General features: G+C 28.1%; 1 protein-coding gene across 4 annotated transcripts in view; it reads right to left on the reverse strand.

The window, feature by feature from the left end:
- The window catches only part of LOC100571087 (putative glycine-rich cell wall structural protein 1), a 6,072-nt gene that overhangs the window by 1,323 nt on the left and 1,584 nt on the right, over nt 1-3,165 (reverse strand). The window contains exons 1-5 of one of the 4 annotated variants that reach the window (XM_029487477.1): nt 1,322-1,525; nt 1,156-1,215; nt 718-735; nt 396-418; nt 211-272 (exon numbers count right to left, since the gene is read on the reverse strand). In XM_029487477.1, the coding sequence (XP_029343337.1) occupies nt 211-272; nt 396-418; nt 718-735; nt 1,156-1,215; nt 1,322-1,409 (251 nt within the window). In that variant the 5' untranslated portion in view covers nt 1,410-1,525. Of the gene's footprint in view, nt 1-210; nt 273-395; nt 419-717; nt 736-1,155; nt 1,216-1,321; nt 1,528-3,165 lie in introns of those variants that run through there. The other 3 variants (XM_029487476.1, XM_029487478.1, XM_029487479.1) reach the window with 3 other exon arrangements.

Genomic DNA, 3,165 nt, shown 5'->3' on the forward strand with positions numbered 1-3,165 from the left:
GTAGTAATATTTTCAATCAAGTATACAAACAAGTGACGACACCTTATCAATACACCTTGATACAAGCAAGCAGTGTTACATAATCTAGCAAAAGTCTACTGTGCAATTTAGATGTAATTTTCTTATATAATGTGGGTCACGAGGGCATTACTGACGTAATGTTCAATTTCAATTTTCTATAAACTAATTTAACGATGTGGAACTTAGTACTGTGAGTGTGAGTGTGAATTTGATGTAGCTCCTCCAGTTGGAGGATAATTGACTCGGTGATTCTGTAAAATATATATTGAATCCATACATTAATATTTCGGAAAAATAATAATAATATTAAATAAAATAATGTGGGTATGGTAACAAATAAAGGAATATAATAAAGGTCAAAAGAACTTTATTACCCTATGTTTTTCTTCAACGTTCTCTGAAAAAATAATTGCGTATGAATAGTACGTTATTATAAGAATTCAAATTTAAAACGTTACAGAACTCCTACAGTATGTACCGTTAATTATAATTAAAAATCGATTTATTTTTTAATTACGTTTAAAAATGCCTATAATTTTTGTCATGAAGTATAATATTATTATAGCATTCGAAAGCCTTGAATTTAAAATTATAGGTACATATTTCAGAAAAAATATTATAATATGAACTAAAATAATATTATATACCTAATTATAAATACAGAAATATAAAATAATCTAGATAAACTTTATCTACCTTTCGGTTTGCCACCCTCTAAAAATATATTAAAACTAGATTAATATTACAGCAAAAATGAGTGTTAAATTTCTATTATCTAAAAACAAAATGAACGATAATATTAAAAATGTAACAATAATTTTTAATTTATATTTATATTTGTATTGCTTTATAATGACCTGGCATTTGACAATGGAAAATAAATCTTAAATCTTTTTTCACGATACCATAATAAATGGAAAGAATAAATTCTACTTTATAGATTTAAAAAATAATTTCAATTACATCATTTTGTGATAGTTTTTAATTTAATGATAATCTATTTATTTTATTTTCCGTTATGTATTCCTTATATTTTGTTAAGGTTTAGTTAGGGCATTATGTTTTGTATTTATCGAAACTAGATTTATATTATTTCAAAAATTAGCAACACTTATTATCTAAAATACGTATTACTTGGACTACTAAAACATCTAGAAGGAAGCACAGCTTTAATTTTTGATAAAACTCCTCCATCTAAAATAACAATTTTAAATTAGGTAAATTTCTCTCAAATGCCTATAAATATATATAAAGTTTAATTTGTAAAGTTTTTTGAGTTATCGCTACTCTACTATATTACCATTTTTTTGTGACGAATTATGGAAAAAAGTCATACCGATATATAGAACTAAAAGTATGACATTAGACTTAAATAACCTTGATGACATTTTTTGAGAAAACTTAAGGTTTTTTCACATTATAACAACTTACGACTTTTAGTGACGAACAATAATTAAAAATATGCGAGAACTACCTATGTTTATGAGCCGTTTAATTGTTTATTCAGTTGTTGTACCTACCTTCTGTTAATGTTATACCACCATATTTTCAACGCAGCTGGTTCGAGTCGCGACAAAATGCATATTGTGCCATTTATTTTGATTTCGATCATAAATATTGGGTGTTAAAAAAGACGTTGACTTACTATTTGGCCGTTGAAGAATTTTCACCGACACAATTTTCGCACTCTATTACGATAATACCAACATAACAAGATGGCCTAGACCAGGGATCGGACACACGTATTCAAACTTATCTTCGTTGATAAAAACTGGTGTTTCTTACGTGAAGTTTCATTTAACGTCATACTATGGCCTAAACCAGGGGTCAGATACAAGCATCCTTCATAGGAATCTTCTTTGGTCTGCGAATAAAATTTAAAAAATTAAATAATACAAACCTGCACAAACTAATAATAATAAAAAAAACTTAAGTTTTGTTTAACGTTGTATTATTTTAAAAAACGAAAAATGTCATAATATTACTGAATTAATTGTATGATGTGATCGCCATCAAAAATCAAACCTATTTAATTATTTTTATAAATTCAAATTAAAAAATATCGTTTAAAATGTATTATTATTATTACCTATTTGTTTATTTGTCAAATAATTTTGATGTAATAATATCATTGTTATACTCTATTTTGTGTTGAATCGTGGCGCTACATTGCGAAACTTTGCCTTAGATGGTTCATCCTGGTTCCCTGGTTTCCTGTTTCCTGGTTTCCCCTGTATCCACATAATTTATTGTCAAATGAGTACAACAGATTATTACAATAAAAGAAGTTATTTTCCCTCCAATTGCCTATAAAAAGATACTACTGCCTATCCAGGGTCAGAAATCTGTTGCCTTGTTGATACGTTCATTCTTCATCTTCCCTCTTCCAAAGAATTCTGTTGACAAAGTTCTTGACAGCATCTATCGTCACTCAATTTTTGTCTTTTGACCGCATTTGCGCGGCTAACCCATTTCTAGCTGAGCTTAACACCATAACACAAAATACACAGGTTGGTCGGTGTTTGACTAGTTGCGTGTAAGCGCTTCGGTGTCCGGCGCACGGACTATTATATTGTTTAGTTCACGGTCTCAACAATATTAGTTATTTTAATTTTTCTAATAAATTAATTAATTTTGTTATTGAAACTTAAAAGCTGGTATACCTATAATTGTATACGATGGTAAGTACAATTCCTACTAATATTATCAAATACATTCAAATACCTACACTTTACTAATACTATTCAAATACCTTTACTTAAAGCAAAACGTATACGAAATGTCGATAATATTATAATATTATCTCAACTTCACCTGGAAGAGTGGTGTAAAGGGGTAAGAAGAAATGGTAAGTTGTTTGTGAATGAAAGCTGGGGGTTTTGAATTTAAGTTGAATTAGCAATTTATACAGAATAGTCTATAGTCTAAATGTCTTTACTTAGAATACTAAAATATTTATTTTTTTTTTGCTTCAAAAACGTTATATGTATATTAAACGTTGTGATCGAATGACTGTTTAACGTTATATATAATTTAAACGTCATTCAACTTAAGCGTTTAAACGTTTCAAAAATTTAAACGTTATAAAGCGTTTAGCGTTATCTGATGGATATAGCTTGTTTCCCACACAAAACAGAGTGATTG

Source organism: Acyrthosiphon pisum, chromosome A1, assembly GCF_005508785.2.
Source record: "Acyrthosiphon pisum isolate AL4f chromosome A1, pea_aphid_22Mar2018_4r6ur, whole genome shotgun sequence".
Lineage (NCBI taxonomy): Eukaryota > Metazoa > Arthropoda > Insecta > Hemiptera > Aphididae > Acyrthosiphon > Acyrthosiphon pisum.